This window comes from Bos taurus, chromosome 10 (genome assembly GCF_002263795.3).
Source record: "Bos taurus isolate L1 Dominette 01449 registration number 42190680 breed Hereford chromosome 10, ARS-UCD2.0, whole genome shotgun sequence".
In the NCBI taxonomy this organism is placed as follows: domain Eukaryota; kingdom Metazoa; phylum Chordata; class Mammalia; order Artiodactyla; family Bovidae; genus Bos; species Bos taurus.
In genome coordinates this window covers 68028726-68055375 of record NC_037337.1, presented here as the reverse complement: position 1 = coordinate 68055375, position 26650 = coordinate 68028726, and the positions used below count along the sequence as shown (strand labels likewise).

Here is a 26650-nt window from a genome sequence, read left to right as displayed (position 1 = left end):
AATTTTGTATTCAAAGAAATGTGGAACAAAATATTACATTCTAACTTTACTGTCACTTAACTTTTCAAAGAACAAAAATATACCTTCATCTGCATCTGTTGAGTCTCTTGATAACTGACATGCATTTTGTTTTGAAACACATTATGTTCCTTTTCTAACGTTCCAATCCGATCTTTCATCCTTGCTATAACCACACTGCTTCTTTCTTTTTCTGCCATCATTTCCTAGAAGAGTAAATCAGGAAAAAAAAATTACTTAAAAAAATAAGAACAAGATTTTACTAAGAAAACATATTTAACATCAGTAAAAAAAAGATGTCAGCAAAACAATCATGAATTCTGAAATAAGTACTTGCTTAAAAACCAAGGTCAAAGGTTTAAAAAAAAATTGTCTTCTACATCTTACCTGCTCTTTATACCAGTTCCCTTCATAAAACACTTAGCTGCTCTGTTTACTCATATTTCAAATGTACTTTTGGTCTAACAGTTAATGAGCTGAATGTGGGATTAAATCCTACATGTAACTTGATTATAAAAAAGAACATTTTTAAAGCAAACCAGTTAATTCTTCATTATTTCCAGGTACCAGCTCTTTTCTGGAGTACAGAAAAGGCCCCCAGGAAAAAAAAAATCGTCAAGAAGAGAAAAGTCTCTTTCCTATAGGAAGAGATAAGGATATGTTTATAGCAGAATAGGGAAAGTAAAACTCAGAAAGTTTTATTATCTTCCCAAGTCAAACATTAAAAGAGTGATTTTGTTTTGTGTTGCAAGTATTATGAACCCCTAGAAGAAATATTAATTACTAAAATGCAAGAAAGCCAAGCAACTTTAAAGTTACCTGCAGGTATGATCAGTCCATTTCCTCTGTTCTAAGAAACGGCTTGATAAACTTTAAGATATTCACTTAACTAAGAGCTGCCCATTAGCACGAGTTTATTTACATGTGCAAATTGTTTTATTGATGTACATAATACATTTAGGAAAAGCATACACAACACATCTTAAGTATATAACTCAATGAGTTACACAAAAGTAAACAGATTCTTTTTCTAATTTTAAAAATAATCAGAAAATTATAGTCTCTAACCTTATAGAAATACTTATTTTAGCAGTCATAATTGATTAATCTTAATCTGTTTTCCATTGACTTTTATTCACCTTAAATTCACAGAAAAGATTCTATATTCAAATGAGGCCATTCTCATAATGTAATCAAGTAGCTGCATAAATGACAGTGAAATAAACTTCATTTACTCTACTGTATTTAACACCTAAAAGGAGAAAAAGCACTTCAGGAAAAATGAGACTACATTTACTATAGAATTTCAATTACGTTCTCAGTCTACATGATCTTTTAAAATGTAACTGACACAGAATATCATTAGTTTCGAGTATATAATGATTCAGTACTTGTATGTATTGCTAAATCATCACCACAATAAGTCTAGTTAACATTATCACCACACGTAGTTACAAATTTTTTCTTGTGATAACTCTTCTAGCGACTTTCAAATATACAATTCAGTATTAATAACTATAGTCACCATCCTGTATATTACCTCCCCTGGACTTACATATTTTATAACTGGAAGTCTGTACTTTTATATTTTTTTAAAAGATTTTTTTTAAAAACTTCTCAGAGTAAAAAGGGTTTAAAGAACTTCACTGATTAAAAACTACCTATGTAAGAGTTTCACATTTATCCAATAAATTGGATTTAAACAAGATCACACTGAGTTTTGTGCTTCTATAGAATAATTCTAGGTCAAAACCAATTGAAACATGCTCCCAGTGTCCAAATAGTTCCATTATTCTGAAATTAGTATACCTAAAAGTACTGCTATTTTAAATTCACAATTTGACTATAGGATATAATACCATGAAATAGTGGTATTTCCACCACTTAAATTCTAAAAGAAAATTACTTTCACTGGGTATAAATTTATTACACAGATAAATGAGGAATTATAAACAATTTCTAAAATCCTTCACTGCCTCTGATTCAGAAAGTATAACCCTTAAATACAAGCATGTCTTCACCTGGGTTAACTGCTTACACCGATCCTTCATAGAGGCAGCATCTTCCTTCAGAGCAGTCACTAACTTGTCTTTTTCTTGAAGCTGATGAACAAGTGCAGTCAACTCTCCTTTATTGTACTACAATTGAGAAATCAATACAGAATTGTTAATAATTAACAATGGCTAATGAATTTTATGAAAATGAACTATCTGATATGAAGTGTTCTTAGGCCAAGGCAGAGTTCGCTATATAAAATAGAATGACTGACAAACACTGTCAGTGAAATATCATTCAGAAAAATCGCTATATCATTACATGTTCTGATGTATACAATAGGACACATATCAATCAAGAAACAGATTTTTACATAGAATGATAGACTTCCATTTTTAAACACAAAGTCAAGACAGTACTCTCTCCCTCCTAAAAGATCAAAAAAAGGAACATGAAACCTATGCAAACTGAACTACAATAAAACAATCAACTGTAATGTCAAAGCATAATATCAGAAAGACTGCCAAAAGTAGTGGAGATCAAAGCAGATGCTCAGCAACCCAGCCGGAATATACCCAAGACTACAGAGGTGCCATGGGTTACATAGATCTCTGAAGTTAACAAGCTTACACTGAAAGGTAAAACCAGCAATCCCCAATTTGGTATTAGGCACAAGAACAAAGATAGAAGGTAGGAATTTTCTTGCTAGGAGGTCTCAAGAAGCAGAAGTAGAAATATAGAAGATATTAGACAGATAAACCTAATTCAAAGAGGGCAGCTAAACAGTGAGGCAGTTACGAGAGATTCTCTACAGTGAGATACGCTGTAGTGAATCAAGTTTTTTATCTGAGAAGGAAAGACTCATAGCCCAGGGAGAACTGTGGGCCTTGGCCCTTCATTATCAACCTCTAGCCACAGAGATGATGCAAGAGAAACACTTCTCATTGGAAAAGGAGTATCAATGAAAAAGAAATAAAACAGGGTCTATGTAAGATATGAGAAAACAGCAAGAAAAGCAATAAGAAAAACCAAATCCCAAGTGCAGAAAAATAACTCTAAAAATATGGTCAAGAACAGACAAAAACTGTGATTAAAAAAGATCACCATGACTTTTTAAAGTCTAACATACCAACAATTTTTGAAAACAAGAGGAAGGAACAGACCTCACAAGAAATAATTCAGAAGAAAATAAGACCACAGAATGAGATGAAATATGAGTTGGCAAAACCCAAAGTAGAAATAAAAAACCATAAGAGATATATAATCCAATTAGAAGCAGCAAACAGAAAAAGATGTGTTGCTGAAAACATAGTAGAAGACAGAGTTCACCGTGTAGAGAAGTAAACAAAAATAAGAAATAAACCAAAAGCTTTATCTTTTTTTATGACCAAAATATGAAAAATAAAGACAACAGGTAAAGAAGATCCAGTTCAGTCCCTCAGTCGTGTCCAATTCTTTGCGACCCCATGGACTGCAGCATGCCAGGCTTCCCTGTCCATCACCAGCTCCTGAAGGTAGCTCAAATTCAGGTCCATGGAGTCGGTGATGCCATCCAACCATCTCATCCTTGGTTGCCCCCTTCTCCTCCTGCCCTCAATCTTTCCCAGAATCAGGGTCTTTTCCAGTGAGTCAGTTCTTCCCAACAGGTGGCCAAAGTATCGGAGCTTCCGCTTCAGCATCAGTCCTTCCAATGAATATTCAGGACTGATTTCATTTACGATTGACTGGTTTGATCTCCAGGCAGTCCAAGGGACTCTCAAGAGTCTTCTCCAACACCACCGTTCAAAAGCATCAATTCTTTGGTGCTCAGCTTTCTTTATGGTCCAACTCTCACATCCATACATGACTACCGGAAAAAACCATAGCTTTGACTAGACAGACCCTTGTTGGCAAAGTAACGTCTCTGCTTTTTAATATGCTGTCTAGATTCGTCATAGTTTTTCTTCCAAGGAGCAAGCGTTTTTTAATTTCATGACTGCAGTCATCATCTCAGCAATTTTGGAGCCCAAGAAAATCAAGTCTGTCACTATTTCCATTGTTTCCCATCTATTTGCCATGAAGTGATGTGACTGGATGCCATGATCGTCTTTTGAATGTTGGATTTTAAGTCAGCTTTTTCATTCTCCTCTTTTGCCTTCATCAAGAGGCTCTTCAGTTCTTCTTTGCTTTCTGCCATAAGGGTGGTGTCATCTGCATACCTGAGTTTATTGGTATTTCTCCCAGCAATCTTGATTCCAGCTTATGCTTCATCCAGCCCAGCATTTCGCGTGATGTACTCTGCATAGAAGTTAAATAAGCAGGGGTACAATATACAGCCTTGATGTAATCCTTTCCCAATTTGGAACCAGTCCACTGTTCCATTTCCACTTCTAACTGTTGCTTCTTGACGTGCATACAGATTTCTCAAGAGGCAGGTCAGGTGGTCTGGGATTCCCATCTCTTGAAGAATTTTCTACAGTTTGTTGTGTCCACACAGTCAAAGGCTTCAGTGTAGCCAAAAAAGCAGATGTTTTTTTGGAACTCTCTTGTTTTTTCTATGATCCAATGGATGTTGGCAATTTGATCTCTGGTTCCTTTGCCTTTTCTATATCCAGCTTAAACATCTGGAAGTTCTTAGTTCACGTATTGTTGAAGCCTTGCTTGGAGAATTTTGAGAATTATTTTGCTAGCATGTGAGGTGAGTGCAATTGTGCAGCAGTTTGAACATTCTTTGGCATTGCCTTTTTTTGGAATTGGAATGAAAATTGACCTTTTCCAGTCCTGTGGCCACTGCTGAGTTTTCCAAATTTGCTGGCATGTTGACTGCAGAATTTTCACAGCATCATCTTTTAGGATTTGAAATAGCTCAGCTGGAATTCCATCACCTCCACTAAGGTCCATCTGACTTCAGACTCCAGGATGTCTGGCTATAGGTGAGTGATCACACCATCGTGATTATCTGGGTCATGAAGATCTTTTTTGTATAGTTCTTCTATGTATTCCTGCCACCCTTTCTTAATATCTTCACTTCTCTTAGGTCCATACCATTTCTGTCCTTTATTGTGCTCATCTTTGCATGAAATGTTCCCTTGGTATCTCTAATTTTCTTGAAAAGATCTCTAGTTGTTCCCATTCTATTGTTTTCCTCTATTTCTTTGCACTGATCACTGAGGAAGGCTTTCTTAATCTCTCCTTGCTATTCTTTGGAACTCTGCATTCAAATGGGTATATCTTTCCTTTTCTCTTTTGCCTTTAGCTTCTCTTCTTTTCTCAGCTATTTGTAAGGCCTCCTTAGACAACCATTTAAAAATAAAGACAACAGGCAAAAAAGATCCAGTTCAGTTCAGTGGCTCAGTCGTGTCTGACTCTTTGCAACCCCATGAATCGCAGCATACCAGGCCTCCCTGTCCATCACCAACTCCCGGGGTTCACTCAGACTCACGTCCATCGAGTCAGTGATGCCATCCAGCCATCTCATCCTCTGTCGTCCCCTTCTCCTCCTGCCCCCAATCCCTCCCAGCATCAGAGTCTTTTCCAATGAGTCAACCCTTCGCATGAGGTGGCCAAAGTACTGGAGTTTCAGCTTTAGCATCATTCCCTCCAAAGAAATCCCAGGGCTGATCTCCTTCAGAATGGACTGGCTGGATCTCCTTGCAGTCCAAGGGACTCTCAAGAGTCTTCTCCAACACCACAGTTCAAAAGCATCAATTATTTGGCGCTCAGCTTTCTTCACAGTCCAACTCTCACATCCATACATGACCACTGGAAAAACCATAGCCTTGACTAGACGGACCTTTGTTGGCAAAGTAATATCTCTGCTTTTGAATATGCTATCTAGATTGGTCATAACTTTCTTTTTTTTTTTTATTTTATTTTATTTTTAAACTTTACGTAATTGTATTAGTTTTGCCAAACATCAAAATGAATCCATCACAGGTATACATGTGCTCCCCCTCCTGAACCCTCCTCCCTCCTCCCTCCCCATACCATCCCTCCAGGTCGTCCCAGTGCACCAGCCCCAAGCATCCAGTATCATGCATTGAACCTGGACTGGCATCTCGTTTCATACATGATATTTTACATGTTTCAATGCCATTCTCCCAAATCTTCCCACCCTCTCCCTCTCCCACAGAGTCCATAAGACTGTTCCATACATCAGCGTCACTTTTGCTGTCTCATACACAGGGTTATTGTTATCATCTTTCTAAATTCCATATATATGTGTTAGTATACTGTATTGGTGTTTTTCCTTCTGGCTTACTTCACTCTGTATAATAGGCTCCAGTTTCATCCACCTCATTAGAACTGATTCAAATGTATTCTTTTTAATGGCTGAGTAATACTCCATTGTGTATATGTACCACAGCTTTCTTATCCATTCATCTGCTGATGGACATCTAGGTTGCTTCCATGTCCTGGCTATTATAAACAGTGCTGCGATGAACACTGGGGTACACGTGTCTCTTTCCCTTCTGGTTTCTTCAGTGTGTATGCCCAGCAGTGGGATTGCTGGATCATAAGGAGTTCTATTTCCAGTTTTTTAAGGAATCTCCACACTGTTCTCCATAGTGGCTGTACTAGTTTGCATTCCCACCAACAGTGTAAGAGGGTTCCCTTTCCTCCACACCCTCTCCAACATTTATTATTTGTAGACTTTTGGATCGCAGCCATTCTGACTGGTGTGAAATGGTGGTCATAACTTTCTTTCCAAGGAGTAAGCGTCTTTTAATTTCATGGCTGCAGTCACCATCTGCCGTGATTTTGGAGCCCAAAAAAAGTAAAGTCTGACACTGTTTCCACTGTTTGCCCAACTATTTCCCAAAAGTGATGGGACCAGATGCCATGATCTTAGATTTCTGAATGTTGAGTTTTAAGCCAACTTTTTCACTTTCCTCTTTCACTTTCATCAAGAGGCTTTTTAGTTCCTCTTCACTTTCTGCCTTAAGGGTGGTGTCATCTGCATATCTGAGGTTATTGATATTTCTCCCGGCAGTCTTGATGCCAGCTTGTGCTTCATCCAGCCCAGCATTTCTCATGATGTACTCTGCATATAAGTTAAATAAGCAGGGTGACAATATACAGCCTTGACGTACTCCTTTTCCTATTTGGAACCAGTCTGTTGTTCCATGTTCAGTTCTAACTGTTGCTTCCTGACCTGCATATAAATTTCCCAAGAGGCAGGTCAGGTGGTCTGCTATTCCCATCTCTTTCAGAATTTTCCACAGTTTATTGTGATCCTCACAGTCAAAGGCTTTGGCATAGTCAATAAAGCAGAAATAGATGTTTTTCTGGAACTCTCCTACTTTTTCCATGATCCAGTGGATGTTGGCAATTTGGTCTCTGGTTCCTCTGCCTTTTCTAAAACCAGCTTGGACATCAGGAAGTTCACGGTTCACGTATTACTGAAGCCTGGCTTGGAGAATTTTGAGCATTACTTTACTAGCATGTGAGATGAGTGCAATTGTGCGGTAGTTTGAGCATTCTTTGGCATTGCCTTTCTTTGGGATTGGAATAAAAACTGACCTTTTCCAGTCCTGTGGCCACTGCTAAGTTTTCCAAATTTGCTGGCATAGTGAGTGCAGCACTTTCACAGCATCATCTTTCAGGATTTGAAATAGCTCGACTGGAATTCCATCACCTCCACTATTTCAATTCTTTTAAGGGACACTGAATCTCTGGATTGAAAAGACATGCTTTGTCCAAGGGAATATTTATACAAGAGTCAATGCAAAGCCACATTAAATAAATAAGTTTATGACAAAAGAACTGATATCAAGCTTTGAACCCACCATTAAGCTGTAGAATTAAGACTGAAACAATCATAAAAGGTACAGTCACAAAACAAACATTAAATATATAAGTATCTTATAAACAAATGCTATAATTTTAAAAAGTGGATAGGAAATGAAAAGAGAAAGTAGGAAAAATTTTAAATAGACTTCCTCTTATTGTACAACATGCGGCCAAATAGTTAATAAGTTTGCATTGGAAGAAATCACATAATGAAGGCAAATATATTTAAAGGCCAACATGAGGAAATTAATAATCAACTAAAACTTAAATACATTTTACTTATTTTCTTACTATTTATCACATGCAATTAACATTTCTGAGCAATTACTTTATGCTAGAACTTTAAGCATCTATTGTGAATATCTCATTTAATTCTCAAAACCTTATTATCATTCCCATTTTAAAAACAAGGAAAGTGAGGCACTGAGGTTAAGTAACTTATCTAAAGCCACAAAGCTCAAAGTAGTAACATATAGATGTGAATCTTAAGAAATGTGGCCCTATAGCCCAGGATCTTAACCTATACTCTAAACATAAAGCAGAAGTGTCTTATAACTTAAACACAAAGTTTTTAAACACAAAACGCCTTTGTGTTTAAGTTATAAGACACTTCTGCTTTATGTTTAGAGTATAGGTATGTATGTGTACATACATACATAGAACATCTCCTCTACAACTCTGTAAAACCCCTCTAGCTTCTTCTCTGTTTTCCTCTTCCCATCTATGCTTATTCAAAGGGGATACTGTCACCGTCCTTAGTCATCCACCACTTATTTACAGTCTAGTAGTACAATGGAAGTGCTTTTACTAAGGATATCAAATCCATTTTTTCAATCCTTATTCTCCCTGATCGCTCTAAAGCATGTCACTGGTGATTTTTACCACCACTGCTGAACTCTCTACCCTTCCTAAGCATCTGTGATTCCACTGTTTCCTGGTGTTTTCTCTCTCAGTATCCTCTGTGGTGGCTTTCCTTGACCTTTAAATATTGATGCTTCTCAAGGTTCATTCCTGAGCTTTCTTACCTCTCCACACATCCTCTCTGGGCTAACACACATCCCCTGTATGTACTGATGACAGTTGATTACTTTTCGAAACTACTCCCAATGCAAGCTATTTTCAACTCCATAGAAATATATATTCAACTGTGAAATGATTATAACCACTTAAAAGTTCCAAAGTATGCCTAAAACAACTCCCTAAAAATTTTCAAAACCCTCTGCTCTCTCTTCTTCTGCAATGTATTCATGAATAACCATTTTCACCATAATTTACCCAGTTACTCCAGAACAAAAACAAACATTCATTCTAGACTCTTCTTTAGCACCATATCTAATCAGTCAGCAAGTCCTCTAACTCCTCTATCTCTATCCCACACCTATGCTTGTATTCCTGCATTTATCTTCTCCCTTTCTCTGAGGTGGTCTTTATTAGATGTGAATATTCACCTATATCCAGGATCTGGAAATCTACTAAAAGGTCTGACCAAGACTCAATTTTTATGACATGAAAAGAGAGTAATTAAACTCACCTAGTCTCTTCCTGATACAGGGGATCTACAAGGGCACTGAGTCCCTGAAGATAAGAATAGAACCACTCCCTGAGAAAGCCAGAACAAGATTTAATTGAAAGCCAAAGGTTCCAAGAAAAAGGAAAAAAATGTAAAGTTTCAAAATGTTCATTCTATTTCAAAACATTATCTTTAACAATTCCCAACTTCCTTCTCAGCCTGCCTTCTCAGCTATCAAGGGGAGTCTGACTAATCTCTAGAGTTCAAAGCTGTCCCAAGCAATAAAATGACTATTCTTGCACCCATAAACCACCAACCACAGCCTTAGCCAAAAGAGAAAAACCTGAACCAATTAATTTTAAAAAGGAGTAATTTCAAACAGTTAGTAACTAACTTCAGCTGGAGGTTCTTCCCTGCTAGGAGATTTTCTTAAACCTCTAAGAACTCTTTAAAGATATATTAAGATATACACTTGCAAGAAAGTTCCTTGCAAGAGAATTATCTGACTTTGGATACAAAGTCAAACAGTTATCACACTTATTCTGAGGAGCCCTGAACACATCCTTTACTCTGAACCAGTGCTGGCACCACATGGAGACTAATAAGCATACCACATTGTAAAATGCCACAGATTTGTAAAACATTATCAACAGATACTTGGAAATATGGACAGACATAATGTCATCACAAATGCTATGACAAAAAAATTTAGATGTTAGGAGAAAGTCTATGAGGGAGAATAATTTAGACTAGGAATTCAAATTAGCCTTAAATGAGGAAATGATATTTAAATGGAAAACTGAAGGAGGAATTAAACAAAGGAAGTAGTTTGAGGGTAAGGGCTTAGGGGTTTTATGACAACCCAGACGGAAGAGAACATTTGGTATGCTTTAATGAGAGGATGAGGAAAATATCATGAGATAAGGCTACAGAGATAGACAGACATAGGCCTTTGAAGGAATCTAGATTATGTTTTAAGTGCAAAGAGAAAGATATCCAAAATGTTTTTAAAGCAGTGAACAATATAACCTGATTTACCCTTAGAGGTTACCTTGGAACTGTGTAGAAAAAATAGATTAGAAGGCTACAAGGGAATACAGAAACATCAATTAGGAGAATACTGACAGTAATCAAAAGACAAGTCATGGTTTCAACCAGGGTGGTCTTTAAGAAAAAATGGAAGCCATTAAAGGTTTTAAAGCAGAAACATGTTAGGAGTATGTGTGCTTAAAAAAAAAAAGTTCTAGTTGCTCAGTTGACTCTTTCCAATCCCATGGACTGTAGCCCACCAGGTTTCTCATTCATGGGATTTTTCAGGCAAGAATACTGGAGTGGGTTGCCATTTCCTTCTCCAACCTGGGGATCAAACCCTGGTCTCTCACGCTGCAGGCAGACTTCACCGTCTGGCCCACCAAGGAAGCCCTAAGAATGGTTAAGTCCACTATCTAATATTGAACACCAGATACCATGTCATCTTATCTCACACAAGTAACACTTAAAAACTTGTCACCTTCTGCAATATGCCATAGTACACATGATATAATATTGAATATAATAAAATGAGAAATAGCAGCTTCATGGATTTTTTCAAGTTTTAGTCAGTCATAGCAATGATTTTATCATTCAAAGCATTTACTTTAAAAAAGTAATATCTCATACACACACAAGAAAAAGATTCCCAGATGCTTTGAATGGTGCTACCTTCAATCATAAAAACATTCCATGTTATCCAGAAATCACCTGACCTTGCTTTCAGTATTTACATTCACAACAAAGCAAGGTACAACTTAGCCATGTGCCAAATGACTTTAAAGTTATATAAATCATCTTATTTATTATAAGCAATTCATTTTTGTCAAACCTCAGATGACTCGGATACCTGTTTGAACTAAATAGGTAATTTGATTAGTATGGATACATGAAATAACTTCTGAAGGCATTCCAGAACTTTTAAATGTGACTAAGTGTTACTGGGGTATAAGATTGGAATAGATTATAATTTATTGCTCTAGCAGAAGTCTTGCTTGGTGAACTTCTAATCACTGCTCTCAAATAGGCTCATAAGCAAAACTACACTTACCTTCTTTAAAGCATCCTGTATCACACCAGACTTTTCCTTTAGCAAGTCTACAACACAAAGGGCCTCTTCTTCAGAAAACATCATAGTCTTCAAGGACAGAAGAAAATCTTTAAATTTTACTTCAGCATTTTCTTAAAAGAGGGAAAAAAAGAAATTAACATTTAGAAGATACATGATAAGACAGCAAAGGTAAAGCACCAAGAATTCTTGACCCAGAAAGTCAATAACCAAGAGAAAATAGACTTACATTTCAGGTCAAACAACAATAAATGCTCTAGTTAAGAGAGGGGGGAAAAAGTGCTTATCATCTTTAATATTGAATAATTAACTAAAAATTTGCTCAAACTGCAGAATATGTTTTTTAATTGAAGTATATAGTTAATTTACAACGTTATGCTAATTTCTGCCATACAGCAAAGTGATTCAGTTATACATACAGATTCTTTTCTAGATTCTCTTCCATTATGGTTTATCATGGGACACTGAACATAGTTTCCTGAACAGTAGGACCTTGTTGTTTGCCACATATATTATGTATACGAGCTCCCCAAGTGCAGTGGTAAAGAATCCACCTGCCAATGCAGGAGACAAAAGGGACTCAGGTTTGATCCCTGAGTCAAGAAGATCCCCTGGAGGAGGAAATGGCAACCTGTTCCAGTATTCTTGCCTGGAAAATTCCACAGAGGAGCCTGGCAGGCTATGGGCTTGCAAAGAGTCAGATGTGACTGAGAGCACACGCACACACAGAGACATATATAATACATAGGGGTTTACATCCAAACTGCAGAGTATTAAAGTGCCAAGGGAAAAAAAAGTATTCAAATGTCTAGTATGCTAGTATCTATACTAAATATGTTCACAAATATTCTTATTTAACTGTAATACTCACAACATATGAGCCAAATTTTACAGACAAAAAAATGAGACAATTAACAAAAAGTCTTATTTTACAAAAATCAACTATATAAAAGCAATCCTGACATTTTAAAAATCCATGCACCAAATACCTCACTTCAGTTCCCCTAGAGCTCTTATATTAGACAACACCTGTGTTTCCATAAAAGCAACAGCCACCTGTTAGACCCAAAGGAGCCCAGAGCTTCTAATATTTCAGCTATATCATAAGTTTAAAAGGGCAGTTGTGGGCACATATGGGAACAAGGGGTATATGGGAACTCTGTACTTTCCACTCAATTTTGCTATTGCCGGGGTCCAGCCCTGGTGGATCCAGGGAATTCGAAGCGGGGACGGCGTCGGAGAGGATCAGGAAACAACTGCTTAATCATACTTTAATTAAGGATATAAAGACGAATAGAATAAGGATAGCTCAGTGAGGAAATTCAGTGGAGAAAAGAGGCTGAATAATTCAGCCAGAAGGTAAGAGAAAGAACGACATGGTGAGACCAAGTTTCGGTGAACAAGGCCCGCACTTTATTTTCCAAAGTAGTTTTTATACCTTAAGTTATCCATAGAGGATAATGGGGGAAGGGGTAGAGTCATGTAGCAAGCTAGGCTTTCTTCCTGCAGACTTATCATATGCAAAAGCTTAGGTGATTTGCATCATCTTCTGGCCCGGAGGCCTGTTAACACTTTAAGACCCTTTCTTCAGAAAACTTATTTTTCTCTAAAGGTGGTAAGTCGAGCGCCACCCTCCAAAAGCATTAGATAAAGTTGCATTCCTACAGAGCAAAGGTGTGGTGGGCTATAACAAGAAAAAGAATTAACTCAAGGGTCCCAGGTTACAAACATTAAAGCTACTACTTACACCAATTATATTAATCAATACACTGCCAGGAACACAGCAGGTAAGGGATATGGAAATTTAGCAGCAAACATTGGCCGACAAGTGAAAATCCCTTCACCAATACAATTTCTAATCAATCTTTTAACTGCTCAAAGGAATCTGTATTTAGACAGTTTAGAACATTTCATGCCTCTCACAGTTGGGAGGCTCTGAGCAATCACATGTGGCCAGAAAAACCTATTCAGGCAGGCTAGAGGATTTCCAAAGGAGTTTGTAGGTTAAACACTGTCACACCCAGGAATTATTAACTGGAGCTGTAAGCTAACTCTTTTTTTCAGAGAGAGGTAGTGGGGTACAGCCCCCCGTAAAGTCAGAGGTGTAGGTGAAAGCACAAAGCAGAAAGTAGGCAGACTCTGGTTTTGGGGGTAGATGCGGGACTCCTGAGGCTCGATCCCGCCTTTGCATATGCCGAGCCTCCTTCCTCATGACCTTTGTCATGGGCGGACGGAGTTCCTCACGCTGGCTACCGGCAGTGATAGAATTCCAGTTGAGCTATTCCAGATCCTGAAAAGTGCTGCACTCAATATGCAATATGCACTCAATATGCAATATGCCGGCTCCTGGCATGCTATGAACTTAAACTGCTCTTAAAAAAAAGAAAACCCTATTAAAAAAATAATAATAGGGAGTTCCCTGGCTGTCCAGCTGTTAAGACTCAGCACTTTCTCTGCCATGGTTCTAGGTTCAGTCTCTGGTCAGGAAACTAAGATCCCACAAGCCACATGGGCCAAAATAATAGTTTTCTGTGAATTAACACAGAAAACTCTGAGACAATAAAAGAAGGGAAGAGATTATCAGACAGCAAAACAGCTACGAGACTTCAGAAAAGTCAAAGTCCAATGTTCATTTCTATAAAACTGACAGAACTGGATAAGAAAACTACCAATAAATCCTTTACCACAAAGACTCTATTAGCCTTCTGGAATTCATTGATTCTATGAGAAAATGCACTCATTCCGTAAGAACTCAAAAATATGTTTTTTCAATACAACAGGTTGTTGCACTCTGTATACATTACCTTTGTCAGTTTCAATCTTCAGTTTTTTAGCCCCTGTTTTCTGGATTACTTCTACTTGGTCAGGTTTAATCAGATCAATAACCTCTCTCTTATCCACCACAGGATTTGAATCAGCATTATCCATCAGAGGAATATAAGTTGTTGCATGAATAAGGGGTTCATCTACCAAAACTGCAAGTTAAATTACAAATCATAATCACACAAGGCTTTTTATAATGGAGTAATAAAATAACATGTAAGCACAACTAAGTTTCATGATAAATGCAGTTATTACCAGCTCAATTTGGCTTCAAATTCCTATATATCCTTTTTAACAAGTCAAAACACTCTTCAAATTAAGAAACAGCCATTCAATATTATTTTACAACATATCACTTAGGTTATCTAAAGTGTATCACACATCTCTTCTAACAATATCTGAAAATTTCTTCTTATACATTCTTATATGTTTTGGTTCGCTCATGTTTCTTCTGATTTAACTAAGAATCCATTCACATTTAACTAGTGCTCAAGGAAAATTATTAATTTCTATGTATGTTGGTACTTTACTGACCTCTTATTCCAACTGATAATTCTTAACTGATTTTTTTACTTGCTAGATACAAAAATAGCCATTGTTCCTTGTAGATATCTTCTAATAGTTATACCTCTAACTTACATGGCACATCTTACTACACTAGTTAAAACTTCCAAAACAACATTAAAAGTGAAGGTAGGACGCTTTCTTAGTTTCTAGCTTTAATGTGAAGAACTGTAAGAGTTTAAGTAGCGTTCTGATATTTGTTGGTTAGAGACACAAAATTCCACACCCATATGGAAATCTCTCTATAGCCCTACTTTAAAAAAAAAAACAAAACTTGGAGGCACATACAGTTCTTTTATTTAAAATCTGTAATAAATACTTGATATTATCAAATACTGGGGTGATTTTTTCTATACCTGATTGCTTGATATACCATAATTTTAATGCAAATAACAGAATTTCACCTTTTCCCTTTCCAATTTTCTAGCACAGGTTGCTATCACAGCCCAATATTATAAAAATTACTATTTAATCTACATAAATTTCATAGCTAAGACATCTCGTCGACAACTGAGAATAAAAATTGCTCCATCACTTTTAACTGGATGCTTCTCATATAGACATGCACATTACATTTAATGATTAGGAATGCAGGGTAATGATAAATCTAGATAGTGTTCTCAAGTATGATCTTTACATGATATTAAAAGTACATATATTTCAGGAAAACTTTTCTTCTATAGAGCTTTTATGCTATTTACATTATTTTCAAAACTCACTTAAGAATGAGAATATTTATAAATGCTTTGTCTTTTTTAAATTTCAGATTAAGGTTTTCACCACAAACTTATACCCTGCCCATCTGTCAAAGCACCCTAGACTTGTATTAGTACTAAAGTTGTTAATATACACATTAAGCTGAGAATTAAGGAGCATGTGAGGTCTCTAGGGTCCTTGTCCTAGTAGACTTCTCTAGAATTAGTAGCTATAAAATACGTATCTACATGTTTCACCATTTTCAGTCTTTTGCTTCTTTGATGAAACTTTCTTCTTTCCTGATCCACTTTCTTGTTTAGTCTCTTGATGCAGAGGTAATGATTCTTGCTTTTTTGAAGGTGCCGCAAGAGATTCCACCTTTTTATCCTGATCATCTTTATTAAAAATAAATGAAAAATCAGAGTAGCAAAAAATGAACACATCAGAAAAAAATTTATTAATGAATACTTCCCAGAATGCTTTACCACCAAAATTTTAAACTCTGATATACAATTCCCTCACTTATCATTCTAGCTTTCTTGCTCTGCTACAACTGCTCTTTAACTTCATCAGGATTTCTAGTACTTGCTCCTTTTATATCCCATTTCTCAGCCACTCCTAACCCTACTCAGCTTATAGGCATTGTCAAATCTCTTATCTTAAAAAATAAAACCCTTCCCACCACTGTAATCCCTAGCCTCCCACACCCATTTCCTTCTTATATTGACAAAAGAACAGTCTGTACTTTCTTTTCTACCAATCATTTCTCAACTAATTGCAACCTGATTTTTATCTCTTCCATTATATTCACAAAAAAGTTTACTCAGGTCCCTAATGTCCCAAATGCCTGATTCTATCAATAATATCCCTTAATCCTTATTTAACTTCTATTCAGCATTTCAAACTATTGGTCTCTACCTCCTCAAATTTCTCTCCTCTCCACTAGGCTAAGTGAAATAAGCCAGTCACAAAAGGACAATCATTGTATGATTTCCCTTACAATGTAGTACCTAGAGCAGTCAAATTCATAGACACAGAATGTAGAATGTTGCTTGCCAAGAACTAGGGGGAGGAAAGAGTGGGAAATTAGTGCTTAAAGGGTACAGAATTTTAGTTGGGAAAGATGAAAAGTTCTTGAGATGGCTGGTGGTGATGACTGTTCAAGAATGTGAGTGTACTTAATGCCATAGAACTATACACTTAAAAATGGTTAAAATGGTAAAATTTTTATATACTTATTTTACCACAATAAAATAAATAAAATTTAAAATTCAGCTTTCATGAGAATTCTTTTCTTACACTTGGATATTCCTTTGCAGTCTTCTTTGTAAGCTGTTCCTACTGAATACCTTATATCTAGTATTTTTCAGGGCTGTGTTCTCATTTTAAATACCTCCCTTGAATAATCTTCTCTACAACCACGACATCAACTACTACCTGCATGCTAGTAGTTGAATCTTCTGAATCTGTATTCTAGCCTTACGCCTCTGTACCTAACTTTCCTACTGCATCCTGAATTGCTCCCTATGTGAACAGCCCCCACAGGCACCAGAAACACAAACTGAGAGCATTCTCCTCTCCGTGCACATCCACTCTCTCCCCAGTATTGCCTCTTAGTGCTATCCACATCTACCAATAAAAGGTTGGTTAACCTTTCCTATAAAGGTCTGAACAGACAGTAAAGGTTTTGTGGCCATTTAGACTTTATCACAACTATTCACCTGCTGTTGCCTTGTGAGAGCCAGCCACAAACAGATGTTAACAAGAGTGTTGTTGCATTTAAAAAAACTTGATTTACAACACAGAGGTTTCAATTTCATATCATTTCCACATTTAACACAATATTACTCTTCTTTTATTTGAAACATAAAAACCATTCTTGGCTCATGAGCTATAAAAAACCAGAAACAGGCCAGATCTGGCTCACAGGTTGCAGTTTGCCAACCCTGACCTAACTTAGAACTTGGAAATCATCTTTAATCCTGCTTTCTCCTTTTTATCTGCCATATCCTATCCAATAAGGTTACCCATGTCATTTTTGCTTTGCAGATCCCTCTAATCTCCTTTCTACTTTTTTTGTCACTACCACAGTTCAGTCCTTCAGCTTAACTTTGGAAAACAATACTCTCTTAACAAGTCTGCCTACATCAAACACTGCCCTATGAAACAACTTTTCCCAACTTCTGCCAAAAATACCTTTCTAAAATGTAAATCTGTCAATGGAAACTAACCTGTTTGAAAGTCCTCAACAATGGCCAAATTATACATCCCACCTATTTAGCTCTGTACACAAAAACCATCCTCATCTACCCACTCCATTACCTTTTCAATTTTGTTTCCTACCATTCCCTACCTCCCACTTCAGGGTTCAACAACACACTGCATTCTTGCACCTTTATTCCTTTATGCATGATCTTCTGCCAATGAGGAATAAAATCCCACTATCTCCTTAATGAACTGAGTCATTCTGCAAACCCAGTTCAGGCACTGCCTCCTCTGCAAAGCCTTTGGCCCACGGGTCCCGTATGTACCAGTTGTTTTGGCTTCTGTACTACCTCTATACTTCGTACTTTTCTTATGTAAGTCATATTTCATTACTGGCTCACATGTCCTCCTCTCCCCTTTACTCTTATTTCTCTAGTACCATGCTTGACATAGCTGGCAAGTAAATATTTAAAATCCAATATAACGATAACTTAATATTCCACAAGTTAAGATACGAAAACAACTTAATGGTAAACACAAATCCTTTCACACAGAGCAAACAATTCACAGTTTCACCTATCAGCACACCATTTCTCATGTCCTTTCCTTTGCATCTGTTAACCCTTCTCCTTAGAGCACCCTATTCACCAAGAAAAACTAGCTAATATTTATTCAACACTTCAGATTAATTTTAGGTATTACATGCTCTAAGTGACCCACTTTAGTACGCCGATACTGACTGAGACATATCTAGCCCATTATACTAAACTTTTTATATTATAATAATGAATTTCAGCTTGTATATACAGTTTGCATGTGACTACCTGGAAAATGCACTCTTTACCTCTGTAGTCTTAGCACCTATATAGTGACTAACACAAAACAGACGTATGATAAATGTTTGCAAAGTAAATCAATCAAGGATAAAAATGATAACTGATTTCTCTTTTCATCTTTAATTCTTATCACATTGATTAGAAAGTATTGGTTGAAATAAATGTAAAAGCTTCTAACTACTGATATTTATAGGTCTTCGGTGGTTTTAGTAAAACACATTTTATATATTTCCACTTAAGGCCTTTTCCATATGTGTAATGTGAAATTTAGCTTTAAATGCTGTTTTATGATCAATACTAACTCTTTCTAGCAGCATTTAATGAAAACAAATAGTGAAAAGGATAATGATCTCGATTTCAAACTCAATATTTAGCATGTGTGCACACTTAAAGCATCTGAACTTCCAACTCTACTAAAGTTATTAAAACAAATAAAACCATGCAATAAAGTTTAATAGATTACAATACCGCTTCCATTTTTAGACTTCTTTTGCCCTGGTTTCTTCTTTGAAGCAGGTGCTTCCGAGGGGGGAGTCGGCTGTTTAGTAACTGGGACAGGTTCTACTTTTTTGCATGGAATCTTTGATACATCACTTTCTTTGGTGACCTGCTCTTCTAGTACAGGCTTGTGTTTCTTTTCCTTCTTCTTTCTTTCTCTAACACTAGTTGGACTTTCAACCACATTCAATGGAACAGGTACAACTTGCTCATCTTCTACAGCCAAGGCATCAGATAATTTAAAGTCCCGGGGTACACTCTCAGAATCGGATTCATGGAGGTTTCCATTTTGGATTTCTTTCTTTTTATTCTTTTTCTTTTCCGCCTTCTTTTTATCGGTTTTGGTAGGAATAAGCTTTTGTTCTCTTTTCTGTTTTGCAAGAACTTCATCATATAATGTTTCTTTCATGAAAAGCCAGAAGAAGAGGAAAATTACTGTAATAACCACTGAAGGAATAAGAACAATAAAATATGTTGACTCATAAAACTCCATGGTGCCTTTGTTAATGTGATCCTATAAAACCTAAATGTGGGGGAAAAAAGAAAAAACAAAAACCTGGGTCAGTCTTATAAAAATTAAACACACAAAACCTCTGTTTTTTCAAGAGGTCTTCAGATTTAACCTGATCTACAAATCTAAACAGGTTAGTTTTTTAAATCATATACTTGATTACTTTACAGTTCAAATATACTATATACTGTAAAAAAATTTTTTTGGTAACTAGGAATGTAAGACATCCTTCTATTTTTCAAGCATGTGAAAAGATTCTGACAGAAAAAAAGTTCATTTTCCCCAAAATATCTACTTTGATACTATCAGTATTTAGTTTTTCTCTTATTGTACGATGTTTATGAATATACTATATATGGAAATAAAGAGGCATTAACTACTAACACTCTAGATAGTCATTGAAAGTACACACTCTTAACAGCAAAGAAAATAAAGGGAGTTCATTCAGCTGTGAGCACCTTTATTCCAGCTAACCATTGCCTCATGATATGGTGGGATCCATCAAGAATATGGAAATAAAATAAAAATCAAAATGTTAGTCATTTGGCACTAAAATAAATTACACATAAGCTGCTTCTCTTGATTTTTTTCCAAGGTAATGCTGTTGCTAAGTCGCTTCAGTCATGTCTGACTCTGTGCGACCCCACAGACGGCAGCGCACCAGGCTCCCCCGTCTCTGGGATTCTCCAGGCAAGAACACTGGAGCAGGTTGCCCTTTCCTTCTCCAATGCATGAAAGTAAAAAGTGAAAGTGAAGTCGCTCAGTCGTGTCCGACCCTCAGCGACCCCATGGACTGCAGCCCACCAGGCTCCTCCGTCCATGGGATTTTCCAGGCAAGAGTACTGGAGTGGGGTGCCATTGCCTTCTCCTCTTACTGCAAAAAAGTTATACTTCAAAAACAAAATTGGTAATCCCATCCTATTACAACAATTTAAGCAAAATTTAAAGGATATTAATGTAACCCTGGACTACTAAGAGAAAGATTTAACAAGATGAAGGGGAGAGTGAATCACAGGCTAACAAAATACTAAAAAGAAACATATAGAATTGTTCTTCTCTAATAATTAATGAACTATCCAAAAATTTTTATTAGACAGATTTTATTATGCCTGTCACTGGTCAACCAAAAATTATTTTTAGAAGATGTTTTACGTTTGGATTTTGTTTAATATTACCATCCACAGGCTACAAAGCCTGTTCAATTTGGCTGAGGGTTAGGTTAGGGGAGAAAAAGGACAAAACAATGAGTTAGAACTCTATGGATTTTTGCTCTGAGGAAAGAAAAGAGGCTAAGACACTGAGCAGTAGCCAAAATGCTGGAAAAATGTCAAATCAAAGTCAGAAGGTCTTTGATGAATAGTAAGCTCCAGTCCATGCAGCATAAGTCTTTCTTGGGAGACAAAATCTATGACGAAGCAGATAAAGAAGCAAACCTTCAGAGAAACTCTGAAACACAGAACTCTGAAACCTTCAGAGAAACTCTGAAACCACAGAAACTCTGAAACACAGATTCCTGATGATTTTTCTACTTCCCTTTTCTAGGTCTCATATAAGGCTGGAAGAATCATGATTTCAGTCTTTAGATTTTCAGGAGATTCCCTTCATACAATTCAATGCCCCTTCATTTGAGCTCTCTTTCTGCATCTAGGAGGAGTCCAACCAAAACACCAGGGCAAATTTAAAGTCAAGAAAATGTTTGCATTGCTTTAATCCAATATTCCTGATGCTTTATCCCAAGACATGTACAAAGAAAAGCATATGTAAAGATGTTCAGGGCAATATTACATATAATAAGAAAAGCTGAGACTAAATACATAACATCAGAATGGGTTGAATTAACAAGTATCAACTCAATAAAATATTGCTGTTAAAACTGTAAATACTGAGACTACTAAATTCAATTAAATGCTGAATAATCAAAACCATAATTTTACTTGCAGGATCAAAATATCTCATGTATAATAAATAGGTCATTAAGATTAATATGTAAATTAAAGAACTGTGCAATAATCATGGGTGCAGTCTCACTTGTCTTAATACTTTAAAATTTGTTAGTTTAAGAAGAACTCACAAAGTTTTCAACTCTTTGTTTAAAAATGGCAAAATGAATAAGAACTACAGTAGTGATTAATATACCACAGTTCAGTTCAGTACAGTCGCCCGGTTGTGTCTGACTCTTTGCTACCCCATGGACTGCAGCATGCCAGGCCTCCCTGTCCATCACCAACTCCCAGAGTTTACTCAAACTCATGTTCATTGAGTCAGTGATGCCATCCAACCATCTCATCCTCTGTTGTCCCCTTCTCCTCGCACCTTCAATCTTTCCCAACATCAGGGATTTTTCAAATTAGTCAATTCTTCGCATCAGGTGGCCAAATACTGCAGTTTCAGCTTCAACATCAGTCCTTCCAATGAACACTCAGGACTGATCTCCTTTAGGATGGACTGGTTGGATCTCCTTACAGTCCAAAGGACTCTTAAGAGCCTTCTCCAACACCACAGCTCAAAACCATCAAGTCTTTGGCGCTCAGCTTTCTTTACGGTCCAACTCTGACATCCCTATATGAGCACTGGAAAAACCATAGCCTTGACTAGACAGACCTTTGTTGGCAAAGTAATGTCTCTGATTTTTAATACGCTTTCTAGGTTGGTCATAACTTTCCTTCCAAGGAGTAAGCATCTTTTAATTTCATGGTGACTGCAATCACCATCTGCAGAAATTCTGGAGCCCAAAAAAACAAAGTCACTGACTGTTTCCACTGTTTCCCCATCTATTTGCCATGAAGTGATGGGACCGGATGCCATGACCTTAGATTTCTAAATGTTGAGCTTTAAGCCAACTTTTTCACTCTCCTCTTTCACTTTCATCAAGAGGCTCTTTAGTTCTTCTTAACTTTCTGCCATAATGGTGGTGTCATCTGCATATCTGAGGTTATTGATATTTCTCCTGGCAATCTTGATTCCAGCTTGTGCTTCATCCAGTCCGGCATTTTGCATGATGTACTATGCATATAAGTTAAATAAGCAGGGTGACAATATACAGGCTTGATGTACTCCTTTTCCTATTTGGAACCAGTCTGTGGTTCCATGTCCAGTTCCAACTGTTGCTTCCTGACCTGCATACAGGTTTCTCAAGAGGCAGGTCAGGTGATCTGGTATTCCCATCTCTTTCAGAATTTTCCACAGTTTATTGTGATCCACACAGTCAAAGGCTTTGACATAGTCAATAAAGCAGAAATAGATGTTTATCTGGAACTCTTCCTTTTCCCATGATCCGACGGATGTTGGCAATTTGGTCTCTGGTTCCTCTGCCTTTTCTAAAACCAGCTTGGACATCTGAAAGTTCACATATTACTGAAGCCTGGCTTGGAGAATTTTGAGCATTACTTTACTAGCGTGTGAGATGAGTGCAATTGTGCGGTAGTTTGAGCATTCTTTGGCATTGCCTTTCTTTGGGATTGGAATAAAAACTGACCTTTTCCAGTCCTGTGGCCACTGCTGAGTTTTCCAAATTGGCTGGCATATTGAATGCAGCACTTTCACAGCATCATCTTTTAGGATTTGAAAGAGCTCAACTGGAATTCTATCACCTCCACTAGCCTTGTTTATAGTGATGCTTCCTAAGGCCCACTTGACTTCACATTCCAGGATGTCTGGCTCTAGGTGAGTGATCACACCATCGTGATTATCTGGGTCATGAAGATCTTTTTTGTACAGTTCTTCTGCGTATTCTTGCCACCTCTTCTTAATATCTTCTGCTTCTGTTAGGTCCATACCATTTCTGTCCTTTACTGTGCCCATCTTTGCATGAAATGCTCCCTTGGTATCTCTGATTTTGTTGAAGAGATCTCTAGTAGTTCCCATTCTATTGTCTTCCTCTATTTCTCTGTTCTGATCACTGAGGAAGGCTTTCTCATCTCTCCTTGCTATTCTTTGGAACTCTGCATTCAAATGGGTGTATCTTTCCTTTTCTCCTTTGCTTTTAGCTTCTTTTCTTTTCACAGCTATTTGTAAGGCCTCCTCAGACAGCCATTTTGCTTTTTGGCATTTCTTTTTCTTGGGGATGGTCTTGAACTATGGTCCATAGTTCTTCAGAAACTCTTATCAGATCTAGTCTCTTAAATCTATTTCTCATTTCCACTGTATAATCGTAAGGGATTTGATTTAGGTCATACCTGAATGGTCTACTGGTTTTCCCTACTTTTTTCAATTTCAGTCTGAATTTGGCAATAAGGAGTTCAGGATCTGAGTTACAGTCAGCTCCCATTCTTGTTTTTGCTGACTGTATAGAGCTTCTCCATCTTGGGCTGCAAAGAATATAATCAATCTGATTTTGGTATTGACCATCTGGTGATGTCCATGTGTAGAATCCTCTCTTGTGTTGTTAGAAGAGGGTGTTTACTATGACCAGTGCATTCTCTTGGCAAAACTCTAGTAGTCTTTTCCCTGCTTCATTCTGTATTCCAGTTTTACATTATACCCATAGGTAGAAGCGTAATACAAAGCAGGGGGAAAGGTGCCAAGAAGGAACTGGGAATGAAATTCAGAGAAATACACGGAAAAGATGAAAGACAGAAAGATTTTTAAAGGAAGTAGTGGGGCGGGGGTGGCCAACTTAAAAGTGAAAGAAATGGGAAGGAGAAGTTGAGACAGAATTAATTTAACTCAAGATGATAGGAGGGGCTTCCCTGGTGGCTCAGAGTTTAAAGTGTCTGCCTGGAAGGCAGGAGACCGGGATTTGATCCCTGGGTCGGGAAGATCCCCCGGAGAAGGAAATGGCAACCCACTCCAGTACTCTTGCCTGGAGAATCCCATGGAGGGAGGAGCCTGGTAGGCTACAGTCCATGAGGTGGCAAAGAGTCGGACAGGACTGAGCGACTTCACTTTCATTTTTCAAGATGATAGGAATCAGGTATCAAAGCCCATACTATCTAAGTCCATAGTAGCAATTCAACGTACATTTGTTGAGTTATTAATAGAAAAACATGGAGACAAGCAGAGTCTCAGATTATGAGATGACAGCAAAAGTCACCAATGCTAATTTCTTCCATATTATCACATTCCCTTTGTAATATTAAGGACCTTTTAACTTAATCACACCTTACAATTTTAATGTAATTAACAGCTAACGGCAGTAGAGATGCCTCTGTCAAGTGAACCAAATTTTAAATAGACTTCCTCTAATTATACAACATGCGGCCAAATAGTTAATAAGTTTGCATTGGAAGAAATCACATAATGAAGGCAAATATATTTAAAGGCCAACATGAGGAAATTAATAATCAACTAAAACTTAAATACATTTTACATATTTTCTTACTATTTATCACATGCAATTAACATTTCTGAGCAATTACTTTATGCTAGAACTTTAAGCATCTATTGTGAATATCTCATTTAATTCTCAAAACCTTATTATCATTCCCATTTTAAAAACAAGGAAAGTGAGGCACTGAGGTTAAGTAACTTATCTAAAGCCACAAAGCTCAAAGTAGTAACATATAGATGTGAATCTTAAGAAATGTGGCCCTATAGCCCAGGATCTTAACCTATACTCTAAACATAAAGCAGAAGTGTCTTATAACTTAAACACAAAGTTTTTAAACACAAAACGCCTTTGTGTTTAAGTTATAAGACACTTCTGCTTTATGTTTAGAGTATAGGTATGTATGTGTACATACATACATAGAACATCTCCTCTACAACTCTGTAAAACCCCTCTAGCTTCTTCTCTGTTTTCCTCTTCCCATCTATGCTTATTCAAAGGGGATACTGTCACCATCCTTAGTCATCCACCACTTATTTACAGTCTAGTAGTACAATGAAGCACTAAAATGAAGTCAAGAGTCCTGACTTTTGGTCCCAATTCTGACTTGGTTTTAGGGGTCTCTTCTTACACAGAGCTAAAGTCCAAACTACTTACATGATCTTGGAAATGCCAAGACAAAATATTTAAGCGGTCCCAAGTTGGTGGTACCCATAGTGCATGTGACAAAAATGAATGCACATCTTCTTTGCTGGGTTGCTCCCTCAAGCCAGGAAGCTCAAGATTCCCAAATACTGTCATTCAGATAAGAGCCCATAACACAAAATGACAGAACACGAGATAAGCCACCATGAGCAAGAGGCAACAGAAATAAACTAAGGAATCACATCCCTAAAGATTTAAGATACCTGAATTAGTAGATATAGATTATAACCTACACACATCAAGTAACTAAGAGGAAACTGGGGAATGAGTAAAAAATAGAAACTATCAAAAGTAATTAGGTAGATATGAATCAATTAGGACTTCTACAAATAAGTTACAATCAAAATTTAAAATCCAATGGATAGGTTAACACAGGTGCAAGGAAACCAATTAAAATGACTATTTCAATAGGCTAAATAGATCTGATAGGGTGAATTAAGTCAATGGAGATTAGGGGATGATGAAAGTTAGGAAGGAATCTAAGACAACACCAATGCTTCCAGCTTGGAAGAAATCTGTAAACTATGAAATCACATGTCAAGTTCAAGAATACAGGAGTAAGTTTTTGTCTGGGAGTTCTAGATATGATTTTGAGAAATATAAACTATTACCAGATACGGAAGGTTAGCAGTCAACTAAGTAGACAAAACTAGCAGTAAAAAGCCACAGCAGACTCTAAATCGGGAAACCAAAAGGAATGACTTTCTACCAAGTCCAATTGCCCCTCCTTTCTAGTATCAAACCCACAAAGTTTTGCCTTGTTCCTTTTATCAAATCTTCGCTTATCCCTCAAAACACAGCTCAAATCATTACAATGAAAGTATCTTTTCAACTACCATCTTCCACAACAGTCTATTAATTCACTTTGTATAGTTATTTTATCATCCATTAAGTGTAACACTGTTACACAATTCACATACAACTTATATACAGTACATGAGACAGGAACACACCTGACACATTTGAGCAAGAACAATAAAGACAAGTACAATGTACAAGAGGAAATGTAGTAAAAGATGAGGTTGAAGAGATCATTTGAAAGGGGCAGAGGACAAAGAATTGGAAGGACCATGGCTTAGAGAAAAAAATCACCAAGGGAATGAGGATAAACAGAGCCCAGGTCTCAAGACAGAGCCCCTGAACAATTGAGAAT

At 37.0% G+C, this 26650-nt stretch overlaps 1 protein-coding gene across 17 annotated transcripts in view; it reads right to left on the bottom strand.

Annotated features, from left to right (window-relative positions):
- KTN1 (kinectin 1) overlaps positions 1–26650 on the bottom strand; it is a 112747-nt gene that overhangs the window by 63698 nt on the left and 22399 nt on the right. For all 17 annotated transcript variants that reach the window (XM_024997700.2, XM_024997702.2, XM_024997703.2 and 14 more), the window contains 6 exon segments: positions 18986–19538; positions 15734–15871; positions 14198–14368; positions 11376–11506; positions 2040–2156; positions 84–224 (listed from right to left, as the gene is read on the bottom strand). In XM_024997700.2, the coding sequence (XP_024853468.1) occupies positions 84–224; positions 2040–2156; positions 11376–11506; positions 14198–14368; positions 15734–15871; positions 18986–19508 (1221 nt within the window). In that variant the 5' untranslated portion in view covers positions 19509–19538.